Here is a 17,805-nt window from a genome sequence, read left to right as displayed (position 1 = left end):
AAAACAAAAGGCTTTGTTAATCGGGTCACTTGATAACCGGCTTTGATGTGAGAGACGAATACTAACATTAGGCCCTTTCAGACAGATGGCATTATATTGCACATACACAGAGATTAGCTGTGTTACATCATCATTTGTGACAGCAGGAAAAAACGGGGGGGGGGGGGGGGGGGGAGGGGGTTGCGTGCGTGAAGGTGAACGCAGGACCTACCGATCCACTCGTCCACCCAGGCAAAGGCCTGCCTGTGTCCCAAGAGTAGGACGTCCCGCACAACCTGGGGGGGGGGTAAGACAACACACGAAAATGCTTTAGCGCCCATCATTGCTGGGGGGTGCTTGCTGCTTCATGCCAATAAAGAAGAAACACAGAAATACGAGAAGGGTCCCTGCCTTTGGAGAGGGGCAGGAGAGCTACGTCTCGGCCCGGACCCCCCCAGCCGGACGCCGCCGTGCCGCTCACCTTGTGCACGAACTGCTCCACGCGAGTCTGCAGCCCCCACACCTCGAACTTGACTGTCACCAGCTTGTAGGAGCACATGATGGGCTGCTGTGTGTCCCGCCAGCCCTCCTGCAGCAGCCCCCGTGACGTCTTCTCTGACCTGAAGTGGCGCGGATCCTGCGGGGAACCACGGCAACACGGGCACTAAGAGCGCGGCCGGGGAACCTCATCATTCCGAGCACGCTAACTGGCATCACTGCAACACGGGCACTAAGAGCGCGGCCGGGGAACCTCATCATTCCGAGCACGCTAACTGGCATCACTGCAACACGGGCACTAAGAGCGCGGCCGGGGAACCTCATCATTCCGAGCACGCTAACTGGCATCACTGCAACACGGGCACTAAGAGCGCGGCCGGGGAACCTCATCATTCCGAGCACGCTAACCGGCATCACTGCAACACGGGCACTAAGAGCGCGGCCGGGGAACCTCATCATTCCGAGCACGCTAACTGGCATCACTGCAACACGGGCACTAAGAGCGCGGCCGGGGAACCTCATCATTCCGAGCACGCTAACTGGCATCACTGCAACACGGGCACTAACAGCGCGGCCGGGGAACCTCGCCATTCTGAGCACGCTAACTGGCGTCAGAGCAACACGGGCACGAAGAGTGTGGCCGGGGAACCTCATCATTCCGAGCACGCTAACTGGCATCACTGCAACACGGGCACTAAGAGGGCGGCCGGGGAACCTCGCCATTCTGAGCACGCTAACTGGCGTCAGAGCAACACGGGCACTAAGAGTGCGGCCGGGGAACCTCATCATTCTGAGCACGCTAACTGGCATCACTGCAACACGGGCACTAACAGCGCGGCCGGGGAACCTTGCCATTCTGAGCACGCTAACTGGCGTCAGAGCAACACGGGCACGAAGAGTGTGGCCGGGGAACCTCACCATTCCGAGCACGCTAACTGGCATCACGACAACTCAGGCACTAAGAGCGCGGCCGGGGAACCTCATCATTCCGAGCACGCTAACTGGCATCACTGCAACACGGGCACTAAGAGCGCGGCCGGGGAACCTCATCATTCCGAGCACGCTAACTGGCATCACTGCAACACGGGCACAAAGAGGGCGGCCGGGGAACCTCGCCATTCTGAGCACGCTAACTGGCATCACTGCAACACGGGCACTAAGAGCGTGGCCGGGGAACCTCGCCATTCCGAGCACGCTAACTGGCATCGGAGCAACACGGGTTAAACACGAAGCAAAAGGTTAGTGCTGATATGGAAATAACTGCAAGGGTCGACAAACCGCGGTGACACTTAATCAGCTGTCGCTTTTGTCCAAAGCCGCGTGCAGGTGAGCAGGGCAGGACTGAGATTGGACCACACAGACGTACCTATTGTAAAATTCGCCTATTGGGGCGAGGAGGCCCTCCGACCACAAATTTTGCAGCCCACAGCCCCTTGTGCCCACTATGAAAATGCCCCGCATGGCAGATGGCTGGTCTGAGAACAGAGTCAGCCAACATCCCCTAGAAAAATGAGGGTTAAAGGCTTTGCTCAGGGGTCCATTGCTGATATGGCTACCTTGCCTGCTGGGGGTAGGGGTGGGGGCTTTCATCCTCCCCCAGACCCCCAGCTCAGAGCCACACATTTCCTGTAGTTAGTGGATCAAACAGTAGAGTTTGAATATGAGCTTTGCACCAGAGAGGTGCTGTCATAAAGAATGATTCTCCCACTGTGCGAGAAATGGGGCCCAGGCCAACCAGAGCTGGAAAACAGATACAGTCCAGTGTGGGGATAATGCAACTGGATAATACTGGGTGCTCCCCCCTCCTCGGGGGTCCCTTGGTTAAGCTGTCATATGCAATTGGGGACACTGTTGTCATTGCATGGGACGAGCAGAGTGACCAGAGACCCAATCTCAGACACAGCCCCCTCCCCCCGCCCCGATTTGAGGAACCAGGGAGATGGAAAACGGGGGGGGGAGGGGCTGCTCTCCATTCGTTCATACTATTACCGTTTCCATGCAATATTCAGCACTGAGACCAGAAACTGTTATTCATCTAGGGAAATGGACGCAGCAGAGAGAGTAACATGGTGAAATACATAAACGGCACGATTATGGCTTTCGACTTTCATTGATGTGTGACACTGAAAACTGAGAGGGCGGGAAACTGGTCTGAAATGCTGGTGAAGGGTTCAAATCCCATGACTGGCAGAGTAACCAGATCACCAGTGGGCACCTGAGCAATGCCCAGAACTATTCTAGCATGGTGTTTCCCGACTTGGTCCTCGGGCACCCCCCCCCCGCCCCCAATCCATGTTTCTGCTGCTGGGAGGAAGCAAAAATGTGGATCATCTGGGGGGTCTGGGGAAACTGGGAAACCCTGTCCTAGGGGGTATAAGCTGACATTGTTCTTAGACTGGTCATCAGCATGGTCAACCAGGTTGTGACCCTCAGGATTACGACAACAACAAACCCCCCCCCCCTCCCGGAACGCATTCTGGGTCCTACCTCTGACTCCTTGTAGTATCGCTCGGGAATCTCATCATAGGCAATGTCGACAAAGCACACCTCCCTCTCGTGCTCCTTGGCTTCGCAGTCGAAGATCTGAAATGATAGGAAAGACAGGAACATTTGAGCTGGGGGCTTCTAGCCTGTGGTGATGCCGACTAATGCAAGCTGCTATCTCTGTCTCCAAAGGGGGGATTCTACAGTCATATGTGAACAGTTGGAGGCTGGCAACAAATTCCTTCTAAAACATGCTTTTTTTTAGCATTCCTCTTGTGCTTTGTTACCCATTTGCTCAGGTGCAATAAAATTTGAGCACGACACAGCAAGTCTTTAAATTAAAGGTTGAGGGTCGTACGGTTAATGGAGTTTAAAGAGATAGTTTGTGATCAGACCGCAGGGAGAAACTCTGACCCTGGCTAGGATGGATCTCTTAACCAATGAAACGATTAGCGATCGATCAAATTTTAAGCACCGCCTCTTTTTACAAAGTGCTTTGCGATAATTTACTTCTTCTCCAGCCGAAAACAGGAAACCAAACATGTCATGTTTTACAAGTAGGTGACCTGGTGACACAAGGTATACAAAAATTGCTTGATGGTGCAGGACAGCAGCTGCCGGAGAAGGTCAGGCGATTCAGCCGTCGGAGGCTGAGAAGCGAAGGTGCATGATGATATCGATATCTATGAACTTAAAACACGTATCATAAAAGGTAAAACGGTATCTGTTTATAAGGAGGATGTGGCAGATGTGTTATTTTCCCATGACTGAAATGCTGCTTCAGGCCAAATCATTCCTACAGTCAAGTAAAGCCTCGCACGCTTTTAAAATCTACTGTCATTTGTTATTTTTTGTTATTTTCTTGGGTGGGGTGGAGAGGTGGAGGGTTCTGTCTGAACTTGCAGGTTAAGGGAATGTGAGATGAGACCAGCTCTGGCCTGAGCTCTGAGATGATGTGCTGGAGGCTCGGTCAGGCCCAGGCGCTGAAAGCGATCCTGCCCACCCAGAATGCTTTCTAATGCGCGTCAGATGGCCATGGGGGAAATAACTGAGAATCGCGTCACTTTAGTCAAGCAACAGCTTGCATTGACAGCCTAGGGTGGTCCATTTTGGACAAGGGGCTCCTGCAGCTTCATGGCATTGATGCCTAGCACACGCGTTGAGCCAATCAGGACCCAATAAAATGAGGTTCTTGGTGGGGGACCTACATCTTTATATCAAGCTGTTTGAAGGTTTCAGCAGCGCACTAGGCGTGTCGTCCTCTAGTCACGCCATGTGTCTGTCAGTGTCTCCCTAAGGAAGAGCTGCACTGAAGCATCATATCAGCATCACTTCCTCATACTCACATGGTCGTTGCTGCCTTTGTTGTCCTCATACTTGGTTTCTATGTGGATGGAAAACTTCGGCAGGAACGAGCACTGAAAAGACAGCAAGATTTTACTTAAAAGCCACCCCAGACATTTTAAACAATCATCTAAGACCAAAATTGGGTGTTGCCTCTTTCACTGATAGAGAAATGTTATCCTCTTTTACATGCCAGTGCCTGTCTTCACTAACCCCTTCGTCATTAAGATGTTTCCAGGTGGTTAAAGCCAAAGGTCATGACCATGTTTTAGGTGAAGTTCATCCCCACCTCCTGCCCTTTTGTAGAAAAGCACATTCCAGAGTAATGAGAAACCTTAAACCCCTGTGTTTCCAGCATCGGCAGGTCCACCTTCTCCAGCCTCGTCTTGTTTCAGCGCCGATAATGAGGTCAACCTTGGGATGACTTTGGAAAGACACCATCCACAATTGCCGGCATTAACGCAGGTGTTAATGTCCTCTGGGGGGCCCAAGGCAGACGCAACCCAAAGGACTGCAATTCAGCTGAGGTCCATTGATCAGAGACTCGTGGCAAGATCTCACGGATCCAGAAATGCTGTGTGGAAATGGCTCGCTCCAGTTTGGGGCAGAATGCAGTAATTCAATCTGGAATCTTAGGGACTGTGAAGCAGTGCTGGTAGCATTTACAGGCAGAAGTGAGCGGCTGGGGTGCTGATGCATCTCGTATTAAATTACTTTTTTTTTTTTTTATAAAAAAAGGACCCCCTGATAGATCGAGAGGGTCATTATTTCACCATGTAGAGCCGCAAGCCCCCCCCAGGTAGCTATTTCCTGATAGCAGGCCGGTCAATATGACCTCCTGGCCCATGCGATGGCTGGGGGAGGGGGGGGCTGTCAGTACAGAATGAGGAGAGCACGGTCAGGAAAAGGCGATGGGGGGCAATCAATGGGAGGACAGCGTGTGGGGGGAGGCTTGTGGTGCGTGGAGGAGCCTGAGGGAGACCTGGGGGGGAAGGGGGGGGGTAATTAATCTCCATGGTTCCTCGACCCTCCCTGACATGTCTTGGTGTCTTAGGCCATTACGTGAGAAAGATGATGCACACTTAAATGAGAATCGATTCTTACTAAGTACTTCTTACTGGCTGTACTCAGTACTCGGTATTCTCTCTGCAGTGTTCCCACCTGCCCCTCTCAGCCACTGGGGGTCCGTGGCACTGCGATCTGCACAACATCATACAAGAGGTTCGGTGTCGGCCAGCAGCTCTTAATGCCGATGACTGAAATGGTGCATGCCCTCAACGTGCCTCTAGGGGGTGCTCATGCTTTGGTTCACCAAGAGGAATCCGAGGACAGAAAACAGCTCAGACCGAGGCTGAACCATGTGCGTACAAGAAGAAAGCCGATCATCTGATAGTCTTGCTTGCGCTGTGGGAAAACTATGCCATCCTTTCTTAATTGTCTCCGTCTGGGTGATAATAATCGCAGTTACTTCATAATTTCATGAAGTGAACTAAACCAACAGACCATGCAGATGTTAGTTTTTTCCCCCCTCTAACTTAAATAATATTTAATAATAATAACAATACCTCAGTAGCACACACACATTAAAGCATATGCATTAAAGAACTGCTCTCAGAAAGGGTCACACGCTCACACAGTACAAAGTGGCAGGAAACAGAAGCATCTCGACTGGCACAGGCCAGGAAGGAGCTCATGAGTCAGTTACGTTCAGCCCAGGAGGCTTTTGATCTGTGTCATTATAAATTTAAAACAGAAAACGCTGTAGGTACTCGTCGCACTAACGACTTGATAAGGTCACACAGGGCCCTCGTCGGGCCTATTAAAGTCACGCTTTAGTCGCCTTTTGTACTTTTTCCTGCTAATTTTATCAGGTCCCTTCCTTTGCACATCCTTCCAGGAAAGGCCAGCATGACGTGTCAGGTCCATTTGGCATCCAGGTGCAAAATCATACCATTATACACGACAGGAAGAAGAGGATTGATGCTGTAATCAGACCTACAGAAAGCCAGTGGCACCCTACCTTAGACCCTGCAGTATGGGAGCTGGCGGGGGGTGGGGGTTTGATGGGAGGATGGGCCTGCTAGCACTGATCGTAACACCCCAGGATGGAGCCTCTTCCCGGTCGGGGACAAACAAGGTCGTGGACACGCGGGCGGCGCTGCCAGGGCCGTGTAAGGTCACCTCCTGGGGATGTCGCCTTCAGTGCCCAGGCACAGCTGTTCAGCCAATCATGCGGCTTATTCCCTCTCTAAATCAATGTGGTTCCTTTTCCTTGCACCAGTTCCTACCAGTCACTCGTTATCACCCTGCACGTCGGCTTGAAGCACGTTTCGCTGGTTTCCTGCTAATTGACGCATCTCTCGGCCCGACCCCTGAGCAGACACAACGCTGTTAAATAACACTGAGTCAGAGATGATTCCCGCATGAGCTCATACAGCAAACAGGCCATCAGGACCCCGGCCCCCCAAGGTTCCCTTTATTTTGGTTGATCGAATCATTCGGCCCCGACTGTCACGATTCATCAAACGCTACTGCGAGGAGCATGCGAGCGCACAGGGCTTCCAGATCCGTGCTACAATACAGCTTCTCATGAATAATCTCTCAGGCAGCACGACGCCACTGGCTTCAGGACGGCGCAGTGAATGTCGGCGCTAAGCAGCCACAGTCTCAGACAGCAAACTCGTGATCCTCGTGACTGCCTTTTGTTTCTTGATCAGAACACTATCTTTGAGGAATTGAAGCAGCACCTGAATACACTGGTATATTTCATGAGCAATATCACAGTTATTGGCACTGCTGGCAAAGAGAAATGACACTGCATGGCGGCTTCTGGCTCTGTGTGGAGAGTTAATGGCTGGAAGTCTTGCTTTACTGGGTGCTAAAACGCTTATATTCTGTGGAACATTGCCTCTGGTGTCTCAATGAGTCAGGAATACAGAACAGAGGTATAGAAAAATCAAACTTTATCACTGATCACATGGTACACCTCCAACTGCACGCACTGAGGTTTTCAGGTTGTCTGCCTGCCGAACGTTTCCTCTCCAGCTGGCATGCCTCTGAGCACTCAGCGCTGTCTGGGATCGGGCAGCTCTGAGGCACGTAGCAGAGGCGGTTAGGCAGGACTCACACACTGAGCTCCAGTCAGTACCGCAGTGGACAGTGCTGAAGGACTAAACAAGGTCAGGTGGTTGGCAAACAGGATCATAGCACTAAACCAGAAACCAGAGAATGATAAACTGGCAAATCGAAAACACAGAGCCAAACTCAAGGACCAAGAAGTCAGACATGAAACCAGGAACCCGGAAAACCAAAACAAGCCTGCAGGCCACCAAGGCTAACTAATGACACATTGTCCAGAAGGGGTTTAAACGTATTGAGTATCCTTTGAGCTGATCTGAAGGTGGGCGTGGCAAGTAATGACCATGTAGGTGGCAAGTAAATAGCAAACTGGTTCAGGACAATATCTGATTTGGACCTCTGGAGCTATTTGGGTTTTCGGCATATTATATAACGTCTATCTTCACTTTTTTATACTATAGGTCTAAGGGCCAGTTTTGTACAATGGAATTATCCATTTATCCATTATTATGAATGGTGAGGTCCAAAGACAACCCACATTCAGAAGCTAATTACTGAGCCAGAAGCCTAAGAATCATGAGGACGGAAGTACCGGCCCAGAAGCCTTTTTGGAGAGTAAATCCTCCGCGTGGGAGGGGACTTAATGGCGTAGCGTACAGTGTGTTTTTATCCTTAAAAATCTGGAACATGCTTAGCGTTTTCCTTATTTATTAATCCCACATTATTTCAGCAAGCTACATACTGACCTTCACATTTAGATGCTGCTTTAGACATGTTAATGAACGTCTTGGAGAATATTAAAGTCATTGGATGGACCAAATGCTTCTTCAAGCTGATTGGTTAATTGCGATCATGTGACATGTCCAACAAATGGAGAAGGGATCAGTGTAGAGCAGGGCTGGGCCTTGATTCCAAATCCAAACCTTGTTTTCAGTTTTCCTCTTCAGTTCTCGCTTGTAAGTATCGCTTCCCACCTAAGCCGACCAACTTGCTTTGCAAACGGATTTGGAGACTATTTGTTTTATGTTTGACAAAAAAATTGATTTTATTACCCACTAGCCAAAACATTTTTATCTTAAAGCAAACTTGTGCAAATTGCTGCATTGCAAGACACGGTTTTCTTAGACAACCTCACAAGTAAATTAAATATACAGCCTGTCCCAGAAATACTATTTGCTGAGTCTGCAACCCTCTGTATTAAGAAGATTTATGAAATATATGTTATAGTGGAAAATGGAGCTGGGGTACTTTAAATAATTCCTGCACCTGTGTTCAGCGCGCACTCCCAGTCACCTGCATACGTCAGCCATTGCCAGAAAGGACCGAGAGACAGCCTGACATTGGCTGCGAAATCAGAATTGCACAGCAGAGTAACAGAAAAGAAGAGCATTTCTAATCCCACAGATCAGCGAGGCACCCCTCCGTCTTCAGATACCACTGCGACAATGCGCTCTGCTAACTTAATTTAATTTCTAAGCATGTTTTCCCCAAGCTGAGGCGCCGATAGCGGCTCGTGGATCGATAGGAGATACAGGCGAGATACTCACTGTGTACTCTGCAGTCATGTCGGGGTGGGATCGGCGTGATGGGGAAGGAGAGAGAGAACAAAATCAACAGTTCAGCATCGGCCACAGAGATTGCTTGATAAGGAAAACCACGGAAGAAGAGCACTGCAGGTACCAAGTCCGGGTCAAGCTAACAGCTGCCCACATGCTCTTAATACCAGACTGATTTTCTCAGTCTCACTCACACCCTACACGGCATATATAGTGATGGGTGTTTATGGCTCGACGGTAACTGGGATACATGAGTCAGCGCGTTGAGCTGGATAAGGAGGGGTGATTGTTAGGCAGCTGGGCGACCGGTAGACAGGCTTGCAGAGAACACCGCTGGGAATACCAAGTTTTCCAGCGGAGAGAATCAGGCCGGCCCAGTTGAGCTCAGCCATCGGTGGTGTTATTCCAAACCGCCCTCCTACACACGCCAGTTACACTACGAACAGCGAACAAAGGGCATTTTTTCATTTTTTCATAATTAATATGGATTGTACTTTAAGTTCTGGCATTTGGTGACACTGTTCCCTTCAGTGTACTCGACTTCAATTCCATACTCGTACAGGGAAGGCAGGTACTCTGCCTCTTGGTCACATGTCACCAAGCCAACTGCTTTCCCTGCACGCTGTAACTGGGAAGCTTGTTGATGTAAAGTCACCACACAGCTCAGGAATAGCCAGATTCTCTTATGCTATCTTGCACTGCCAATGACAACAAGCTGCTTATGTAATTCATAGCATTTATCTTTAGTGGGCACACAAGAAATCGTTTTTGCTTTCCAGCGCTGTTGATACCCAAATGCATCCATTAAACCGATCCCAACCAATGTAGTTACAGCATTTGGGGAACAGTGTGTGGCTCAGTGCGTTAAACCTCGGTGCTTGCTGCCGGAAGGTGGTTGGTTTTAATCCCATCTTCAGCAGAATCCTTATATCTCTGTTTGGCCCTTGAGCAAGATTGTTAACCCTCTCAAATGCTCTAGAGGCATCAGATAAATGGCTGACCTAGTGCTTGAACCCCAAACTTTGTTCTTAAGTTTGTGTGTGTGCAGAGAGCAAGATGGAATATGTGACCTAGAAGCAATGCAATATTCCTGTACGAAAAAGCCTCTTCTGGTTTTAGCCTTTGCCCATGGAATCTAGTCATTACTGTCTGTCTTATCGACGTCTTGCCTGGGGTCTCACCTGTGATGGTGTAGGGGTAGTAGTTCCAGGCCTTCTCCGTCACATAGAAGATTTTCGGGACCACTGCTCTAGCCCAGCTGGGGAGCTTACTGGAAGAGACCAATGCAATAAGGGTGACAACGGTTGGTCCAAACTAGGGCCAATAATTAAAATACAAAGAGCTGGATATGTTAAAACCTCTACGGTATGAGTTCGCAGTAATGTTTTTCAGTGAGACAAATGTTAGAGAGCACAGGCTGTGTGTGCCTATGTGGGTTAGAATGCTGTACCCATAATCAGAAGGTCATGGGTTCAAATCCCAGGGCGAACAGAGAAATTTCACTGCTGGACCCTTGAGCAATGCCCTTGATGCCTTGTTCCTGAGATGGTCTGACCTTGCCTTCTCAATCATATATCACGTTGGACCGAAACTCTGTTAAATAAATGTAATGTGTTACTACCAGTTGCAGTGGTCCTCAGTGGGTTGGAAAAACTGTCCTTTCAGTAAGACAGGTGGAATATTTCTTCAACTGGAGCAAGTAGATGCATTAATCTGAAGGTACGTGACTCTGCAAGCAAGGAGTTCTTTGAGGCTGCACAAGCACTTAGGAGGAGATGAACACTCCTATGAAAATGCACATTCAAGTAACACTGAATTAAAAGAGTCATTTTTGCATCGGATGCCCGGGTTCCTTTATTGCCCTGGATGGAGCAAATTATTACTGAATTTCCTAAGAGCCTTTGCAGATGCACAAATTGAATAATGTATCCCATTAACCATGGTTTCTGCCATTGTAGGCTCAGATAGGGCAGAAGTACAGCAGAATGAATGTCAGACATGCAATAGAGAAACAAATTACTCCATGAATTGTAGGAAACTGACTGCCCTTCCACTTAATGCCCGGGGTCTTGGGATTGCCGTATTCTCACATGCTTCAGAAAAGCTACAGAGGATGTTTTCTTTTGTCCTCACCTGTGCTTGTTTATCCCTTTGGAGGAGGTGAAGCGCATGCAGAGTGAATAACCGACAGAAATGTCTGACATAGAAGTTCTCAGACCTCTCATCATTCTCGTTCAATATGTATCATCCCCGTTTTTTAGTCTAGGCGTTACATTAATATGCCCAACGTGATGGCAGGTGTGCGGTGATTGCTGAATGAAAAATACAGACCGGTAGGAGAGAAGGCAGATTAGAGAGGCACGTGGGTTTTTGGCAAGGCGACACGGATCTCCTGACTCATTCATAAAAGAGTTTTCAGGAAGATAGACGCGAGACATTCATTCTTCTGAAGACACGTAAAGGAAAGCCATCAGAGGTACCGCCATACTTCTGTGATGCTCAGCGGGTGCCAAGGGCCCCCACGTCCCCCCTCCACGCTTCCAATTTCACTGCAGCAAAAGCAACAAAGGACAGTAGCTGCCCCGCCAAGAGTAATGCTCCCATGCCAGATACAATTACTTAAAAATCCTTGCTGTAGCGGGTAAATCACTTTGGACCGAAAGCTCAAATTTATGCTCTTGGCGTGGTCAGTAAAAACAACGGTGGATACACAATGAATCAGACAACGCCAGTCTATACCAGGATCATCAGAACTGTCATGAATATGATTGAGTAAGCATGACTCTGTGATCGGAAGTTAATTCATTCAACAGAATTGATATTTTAGATTCAGTTGTTGGGCTGCAACACTGCAACACTGCAACAGCGGGCTGAAGCAGGACTCGGTACATTTCCCATCACGTCAGCAGAGCAGCCGCCGAGCTCCAGCAGATTGGCTGCTCCTGCCACGTCTCATCACATCCCTCACGCCGGTCTCCCGGCTAAATACGGAAAATCCGCGGAATCCGTGTAAGAGGCGGCGGGCGGACGGCGGAGTCTTATCGAGTTTTAGCGAAAATCCCCGCAGCTCTGCCTCCTGTACTGCTTTCGGCCAAACCGGGAGGGGTTACCTTCCACCGCGGCGTGACAAGAGGAACGACTCATGCGGTAATTAAAACAGTGGCAATGAAAATGCCAATAAGAACAATAACATGCCAGTAATTTAATATTTAATTAGTGCACTGATTGATAAGTCTGTTTGGGCTCCTGGTATGAATGTGAAACGACGGACCGGTGGTGCTGACCACAGAGCTGCTGGTGGACCCGTGTCCACCCCCATTCTATCTCTCTTCCAGAGTGGAAATGGCCTGTCATCACTACACCTCACTCCCCAATCTCCAGGGGAGGGGGGGGCACTTCGAAGGCAGGTGATCATTTCTGACTCTGGCGGATATTCAGTTTTAGCCTTAAAATTTTAGCCGCGCTCCTCGAGGTGTGATTCGGGCTCCGTTCATTTCCCCAGTCCCGCCGGCAGGATTACGCTGGCTGTATCTGCACCACATAAAGCCATAAGTAAGGCAGCCACATAATAGCTAGAATGACCGGGCTTCCAGAGTATAAAAGACCATCATACCTCCCAATCATTTTAAGAGAAGGGAAGCAAATAACTGCAAGGTCCAAAACAGTGAAGTGAAGCCCTCAAGGCTCTAGCTGAAGCGACAAGAGGCGCGGAGCTTCCGAAAGTGATATTCTGACATGAGCCCATCCATCTGCTGCCGGATCCCCGAGCAGAAGGCTGTGTCAGGGAGGACGCCGTTCACTCATCCCTTTATATCCACCCCTGCTGGAATTATGCGTGTGGGCTGTGTGGGCAGGGATTCTGTGCGGGATTTAAGGCAGAGGCGAGCTGATTGACAGCTTGGTGCCGATTGGTTGCAAGGTCCCGACCCTCCGCAGCTTGATGGGACGAGGAGAGGACAGGTTATGTTTGGGGTAAGGCCTGTAGACAGGATGGTGCACCTGGGAGGGAGCCGGACACTGGAAGCTGAAGGGCATCGATCCCGACTTTGCAGCTCCATCACAGACACAATGATACTGAGACGTACACACAGGTCTGAGTGACTAATGGCGAACCAGCAGAACTCTGGGCACATCCGCTGCTCTGCTGTTTCCTGTGAATTTCCCCTGAGCTTGCTGCATCTGTTACGCCCGTTATCGCTGCGCTTAATGCCTCCCAAATGTGTCAGCTGTCAAGACTGACCTGCGAATGTAACCACTAAGCAGAGAAGTAAAAACGAAGCAGAGCAGCTCTGCGCTGAACCTGCAGGAAGCTACAGGAAGTGTGTGGGAAATGTGGAGGAAGTGTGTGGGAAATGTGGAGGAAGTGTGCAGGAAGTGTGCAGGTAGGGTGCAGGAAGTGTATCCTATTTGGCTGAGTATTTAGAGCTGACACCTGACAGTGAAATACTGGGGGGCTGGGAGTTGCTATGTTGGGTTTTCCACATACCCGTACCAGCTTGACGCTCATTACAGAAATTTCTGACCTATTGAAATGTGACATTTAGAGTTATTTCAGGTAGAGCGCAACATTACAGGTGATTATTACCACAAAGGGTTCGGTGACTTGATATGTTGAAGGCAGGCCTGCCTCTCTCTCTTTTTTTCTCTGTCCTTCTACCTCTCATATGCTCACTGCAGGCCTTCTAAGGACAAATGCTACATTTTTTTTTTTCGCTGAGTCACCAACAATCTTAGCTCCTGCCTGCCCGGAATGCTGACAGTGCTTAGAATTAACGGCCCACTGTGGACCTCCCACTTTCCCCGCTCCCCGAGCCCCGTCCGTCAGGTGCTCACTGGTGCACAAACGCAGTGGCTGCAGGATGGCGAATCCTGGACTGAGTCTGGTAGGAGCAGAGAGTCTGGGCTAAGCTTGTTACGAGTTAAGCCTGCGTTCATTCATGTATCAGTCTCACTGCATACACTGCATACTCTGCGTTAATAGCACGCAACTGACATGCGCTTGCCCTCAGTATCCTGACTGCTACTTGAATTAATTAAGAATCTGATAATTAGGGCGTTCTCCTGAGAGGGAATCTGAGATATGCCACATGCCTACGGATGGATTTTCCTTGCCCAACCACGCATGCTCATTGAAATACTCAGCACATCAGAGCCACTCAAACACTATGACTCTCTGATTGGAGTACTGGGAGATGCGTTACTGGTAATTTGACAGCTTAATTTACTTCGGAGACATTTTCAACGTGTTTTTAACTTGTGTGAACTCCTGTTGACGGAGGCACGAGCATGTTTGCGGGGGGGGGGGGGGGGGGGGGGTGGGGCGAGGGAGGGAGGCGCCGCACCAACACTCACCTGTTCAGGTAAACCCGCTTCTCGGTCAGCTGACCGCACCCGTGGACGGGGTCCTCATAGGGCTCATTCTGCACCACCTCCACGCCCTCCCCACGGTCGCTCTGCTCGTGACTATGCTTGCTGATCATGTAGAGCTGTCCGATCCGGTACTGAGGGAGGCAAGGGGCGGGGGGGTGGGGGGGGGGCAGGACTTAGACGCAGCGTCCGGCCAATCGACAGCCACTTGCAAGACATGCAAAGAGGTGCCGCCGTTCACTTTGACTTTGACAACATTACTTATACTGAACTTTCATTTGCCTCTTATTAAATCCATTTTTCAAGAAATAATTAAGGAAATAATAGGGTTAGGGTCATACCTCCCGGGAATTATAAAGTCCATATTTAAGAAATAATCAAGAATAAATAGAATCAGGGCTAGGATTATACCTTCTGTAAGTTATCAAATACACATTTCAGGAAAAAAAAACGTCAATAAACAGTGGCTTGATTGTCCTTGACAGGGACACAATAGCTAACATCTGTCACAGGGCTAAAAATAAACACCAGAAACACAGTTATGGTGTCAGCAAGGTTAAACCTGCAGAGGTTCTACAGAGAATCAACAGCACCATCCAATTAATCACTATAAATGCAGCAGACCACCCCTGACTACATTAATCCAGTCCAGAATCTAATCCAGCAATTACCGTCCGATTATCTCGGTACTGTACTTCCTAACGGTGATACACCAGGCCTTCTGATGGCTGCTTTGTTCAAATAGGCCCTGCCTGAATGCAGTAATAGGATTGACACTAGGTGTTAAAAAAAACAGACACTTGAGCACTGAAGCAAATAGTAACCTATTATGTAACACATAATGATTAAACTTAAAAAATCACTGGTTATTATGGGAGAGCAGCGAGCGCCGGGCCCATTCTCTCACATGGCATTAGCGGCACACAGCTGCACCGTGAAGCCCGGCCTGTGTGCCAAGAGACGGCTCGTGCCGCAAGGGGCAACCTTGAAAACGTCCGTCTCAGCAGGACCCGCAGACTTCCCCTCTCAGCACAGACTCCAGCTGCAGGAGATCAATGCAGGAGAGCGGGGCGCTTAGCAACACGTGACAGGCTCCGGCCACGAGCTCCAGCTCTGCAGAGCAACGACGTTTTTGTGAGCCTTCTCCGAAGATCTCAATGTGCAGAAACAGCACATGGGCGACCGGTATCATTCCTGCAATGTGCATGGGTGGGGAAGGGGCACATACAAGCATATATAACGCATGCGGCTATACAGACATAGGTTAAAGATATGTGCCCATGTCCAGAAGGTGGTGGGTTCAAATCCCACGACTGGCAGAGTAGTCATATCACTAGTGTTGGAACTGAGAGGGATCCTTAGACCCCAGACAAAAGAGAAAATATGAGATGACTAGTTGACAACTTATACCGTATATCATCCATCTGTCCATTTTCCAAACTGCTTATCCTCCTGGGTTGCAGGGGGTCCGGAGCCTATCCCAGAAGCAATAGACATGAGGCAGGGAACAACCCTGGATAGGGAGCCAGCCCATCGTAGGGCACACTCACACACCATTCACTCTCACACCTACGGGCAATTTAGTAACTCTAATTAGCCACTGCATGTTTTTGGACTGTGGGGGGAAACCAGAGTACGCGGAGGAAACCCCACGACGACATGGGGAGAACATGCAAACTCCACACACATGTGACCCAGGTGGAGACTCGAACCCAGGTCCCAGAGGTGTGAGGCAACAGTGCTACCCACTGCACCACCATGCCGCCCCTTACAGTGCTACCCACTGCACCACCATGCCGCCCCTTCCGTGTGTCATTGTTTGTTTTTTAGTGCTGCTGATTCCCAGACACATCTATCCAACATATCAGAGCTAATGCAGTCATTGGTTCAAATCCCATTTTTATCAGAATCCTCATATCTCTGTTGGGCCCTTGAGCAAGACTCTTAACCCTGCCTTTGGACCCCAAACTTCGCTCTTTCTATGTGTTTGAATGTCGTAGGTGAGCTAGATGGGATACGCTAAGACTGAAATTTCACTGTTCCTGCTCCCAGAACAAAGACAATAAAGGCATTCTGTCGAGTGACTATTCTAGGTGCACTGACTGACCCTGATCTCTGACCCCAAGCTTTCATCTCTTCTTAAAGACGGCTGTGGACAAAAAAACATGCCTGCTAAAGAAATAAATGTAAAGTCACGAGGCCTACAGCTCCGAAGCTGAGTCTGTGTCTGGGGGGCCCAGCGGCCGCGGTTCCTTCTAATCCAGTGTTTCTCCAATAATGTGGAGAGTCTGGCAGGGAGCTGGGAGGGAGCTAATACATGGGCCGTCTTGGGGTCCTCGAGGACCGGGTTGGACACACTGCTCCAGATGTTTAAACAAGGGGCAAGAAAAGAATTACTGTTTGAGTGTAACCTGAGCAGGCTGTGGCACTCGGCTGGTTACGCTGGAGAGCAAAACTGGACGGCAGGTTCAGAATTTGCTGTGTACTAATATTGGGGAGCAACTGGTTACGCTGTGAATGAGGAATGGAGTGGGAATGGCTCTGCCTTGCGGCTGGTGTTTCTCAGCATAAGCTCAAGGAGGTTCGGGAAAAATCAGTTACTGTGCCAGAAAGGAAAAGGAGCAGCAATATTTTCCCAGAAATGATGATTTTTCCGACACTCCCAGTGCTGCTGAAATGACTATTGGGTCCAAGTTCAGGAAGGAAACCTTGGTTCTGCAATTCTGCTTGTGACTAGTTCTGACCAACTTAGCATCAAGCTAAAAAAACGAAAAGCGAAAGCGAGAGAAAGACTGCAGTATGGGCAAATCGTCAGTGGCTTCAAGATATTCCATCCATCCATCCATCCATCCATCCATCCATCCACCATCCATCCATCCTTCAAACCTTGTCCAGTACAAGCTGGGAGGGGGGGCTTCAAGCTTATCCACAGCAGTTGAGCACAAAGCAGGGGACACTCTGGATGGGAAGTCCGTCCATCAGTGGGCATACACAAGCACACATGCTCACTCAGTCACACACTGCAACCCATTTAGAGATGCCAACATGGCATGCCAAAGTGCATTCCTTTGGACCGTGGGAGGAAACCAAAGTACCTGGAGTACCCGGAGGCAACACAAGGAGAACATGTAAACTACGCACACACACACACCCTATTATTTTAAACCTCTTGGATAAAGACACCACACCCTTCTATTTGTCCTGCAATGGATTTCCCCGCAGCAAATAGCGTTCAAATGACAATTTTGGGGGTGTGACACGAAAGAGTGCCAAGCCTCACTCCGTTTCACCCTGCTGCCGCCGGTCATGTCACACCTTCGTCCTTTGGATATGTCCCCGGCTGCTGCCAGCACATAGCAATGGAAAGATGGAAGCAGGTGGGCCTGGATGGTAAGGTGTCACATCAGCATGTGCAAACACACAGGCAGGATTCTGGGAGAATTACAGCCAGGTAGTTATACGGCCTTATTCCATGTTCTACGCTTTCCTCTATCAATCA

The 17,805-nt window shown here is 49.5% G+C and overlaps 1 protein-coding gene across 1 annotated transcript in view; it reads right to left on the bottom strand.

The window, feature by feature from the left end:
* The window catches only part of LOC125742912 (cytoplasmic phosphatidylinositol transfer protein 1-like), a 72,924-nt gene that overhangs the window by 7,310 nt on the left and 47,809 nt on the right, over window positions 1-17,805 (bottom strand). Inside the window, exons 2-8 of the mRNA XM_049015358.1 lie at window positions 14,292-14,440; window positions 10,121-10,209; window positions 8,931-8,938; window positions 4,308-4,379; window positions 2,965-3,060; window positions 461-616; window positions 212-275 (exon numbers count right to left, since the gene is read on the bottom strand). Of these exons, the coding sequence (XP_048871315.1) occupies window positions 212-275; window positions 461-616; window positions 2,965-3,060; window positions 4,308-4,379; window positions 8,931-8,938; window positions 10,121-10,209; window positions 14,292-14,440 (634 nt within the window). The remainder of the gene's footprint in view (window positions 1-211; window positions 276-460; window positions 617-2,964; window positions 3,061-4,307; window positions 4,380-8,930; window positions 8,939-10,120; window positions 10,210-14,291; window positions 14,441-17,805) is intronic.

Source organism: Brienomyrus brachyistius, chromosome 5, assembly GCF_023856365.1.
Source record: "Brienomyrus brachyistius isolate T26 chromosome 5, BBRACH_0.4, whole genome shotgun sequence".
In the NCBI taxonomy this organism is placed as follows: Eukaryota; Metazoa; Chordata; class Actinopteri; order Osteoglossiformes; family Mormyridae; genus Brienomyrus; species Brienomyrus brachyistius.
This window is presented reverse-complemented; position numbering and strand designations above follow the sequence as displayed.